At 55.6% G+C, this 2017-nt stretch overlaps 1 protein-coding gene across 1 annotated transcript; it reads left to right on the top strand.

Annotated features, from left to right (window-relative positions):
* The first annotated feature begins 1016 nt into the window (after nt 1–1016).
* On the top strand, nt 1017–1710 carry LOC145395509 (uncharacterized). Its single transcript, XM_080269118.1, has 2 exons — nt 1017–1069; nt 1242–1710. The coding sequence occupies exons 1-2, from the start codon at nt 1017–1019 to the stop codon at nt 1708–1710; spliced, it is 522 nt and encodes a 173-aa protein (XP_080125244.1).
* Nucleotides 1711–2017: the final 307 nt, after the last annotated feature.

The raw sequence follows: 2017 nt of genomic DNA, 5'->3' as shown, positions 1-2017 counted from the left end.
AGCCCTTACGCCCACTAATGAGCCCCAAGCACTCATTCATATGGACACCAGACCAGGAGCAAGCATTTAACAACGTCAAGAAGGCACTGGTTGCACCACCAGTACTAGCACCTTTCGACCCGACCTTGCCATAGTCCTCCAGACAGACGCCTCCCGTCTCTATGGCGTTGGATATGCCCTCCTGCAAGATCACGGTCAAGGTACACTGTGTCTAGTTCAGTGTGGTTCACAATTCCTGACTGATGCCGAGACCCGCTATGCTACAATTGAGCTGGAAATGTTAGCAGTTGCCTGGGCCATGGCCAAATGCCGACTTTACTTGTCAGGATTACAGCACTTCACTCTCATGACCGACCATCGACCTCTTATCCTGATCCTGAACCACTACACATTGGACGCCATCGAGAATCCTCGTCTCCAACGCCTCAAAGAGAAGGTTGCACCATACATGTTCACGGCCGTGTGGCGCACAGGGAAACAGCTGTGTATACCAGACGCACTCTCCCGAGCCCCAGTCAGCCGCCCCACGCCTGACGACGAAGAGGATTGTACTGCGACTACTGCACACGTCCGGTCCTTAGTCGCACACACTGCCACTTCTTCAGATGACCAGACAGCGACATCCTTCATCGATGCCAACAGAAACCTCCAGGAGGTTCGCATCGCCGCCACGCGAGACCCAGCCTACAGTTGTCTGCTCACCTACGTATCCGCCGGATTTCCTACCAACTGCTACGACCTGCACGCCTCCTCCCTACCCTACTGGAAGCTACAAGACAGCCTCTTCGTGGATGGAGAACTTGTACTATACGGCCCTCGGATCGTCATTCCTGCTGCCCTCCAACGACGCACCTTAGCCCCCCTCCACAACAGCCACCGAGGTGTTGAAGCCACCAGACGTCGAACCAAACAGACTGTCTTCTGGCCTGGCATCGATTCAGACATTAAAAACACTGTGGAAGCCTGTGAGGCTTGCCAGCAACTCTGACGCAGCCAGCAGCAGGAACCATACAGGAATGACAACCATCCGACGAAGGCTTTTGAGTCTGTGTCAGCCGACTTTTTCCAAGTAGCCAGGAAATCGTTCCTGGTGATTGCTGACAGACTGTCTGGATGGCCAGTAGTCATTCCCTGTGGCCGAGACACCACCGCAACCAGGGTCATCTGGATGTTCTGCGGATACTTCAGAGAAGTGGGAGTGCCTCTCCCCTCAGGACCGATGGCTGACCCCCATTCTCCAGCATCGACTTCAGACAGTTCACACAACGATGGGGTGTCCATCACCTCATCACCTCACTACACTACCCCCAGTCAAACGGCCATGCTGAGGCAGCTGTCAAAGCTGTCAAGTACCTCATTCTCAAGACAGCACCAACAGGGAACATCGACACCGAGGAATTCGACAGAGGCCTACTTGAGTTACACAACACCCCAACCCCTGCCGGACTCTCTCCTGCCCAGGTCTTGTACGGCCGCCCTCTTTGCACCTGTGTACCAGCCCACCCCGAGTCCTTCTCTGAAGAGTGGCAGGCCAAGGCCGAGGAATGTGACCGCCGCGAAGCAGCCCAGGCCAACCAAGTGACCAGTCGGTACAACACGCACGCCCGACCTCTTCCCAGCTTGACCATAGGACAGCAGGTCAGGATTCAGGACCCGACTTCACATCGCTGGGACAAAGTCGGGGTCGTTATGGGCCGTGGGAGGGCATGACATTACGAGGTACACCTGCCTAGTGGTCGTGTGTGGTGGAGGAATAGACGTCATCTCCGCCCGGTGCCTCTCCCTAGTGACAACTCTCTACCCCAGTGCACAGTGCAATCGGAGAGTGCCAGTGAGAACCCCCCACCCTAGTCCCCTGTGGTCCCTTGCTCAGGTCCGGAACTAAGGCACTCACTTGACCCCTCCACTGCCCCTCGCCGATCTACTCGTCTCGCAGAAAAGAGACTAAGATCCGCTCGAGAGTGAACTACGAGCGTGAAGGGGGAGGATGTGTATAGATATGAAATATTGCCATGTT

This window comes from Coenobita brevimanus, chromosome 31 (assembly GCF_032717465.1).
Source record: "Coenobita brevimanus isolate Jiangsu-jjx chromosome 31, ASM3271746v2, whole genome shotgun sequence".
In the NCBI taxonomy this organism is placed as follows: domain Eukaryota; kingdom Metazoa; phylum Arthropoda; class Malacostraca; order Decapoda; family Coenobitidae; genus Coenobita; species Coenobita brevimanus.
This window is presented reverse-complemented; position numbering and strand designations above follow the sequence as displayed.

Excerpts from the sequence above, each read along its gene's own strand:
- LOC145395509 (XM_080269118.1), top strand. The coding sequence starts at position 1,017 with ATGACAACCATCCGACGAAGGCTTTTGAGTCTGTGTCAGCCGACTTTT. Across the intron at positions 1,070-1,241 it reads TGTCAGCCGACTTTTTCCAA|CATCGACTTCAGACAGTTCA; the intron begins GTAGCCAGGAAA and ends CCCATTCTCCAG.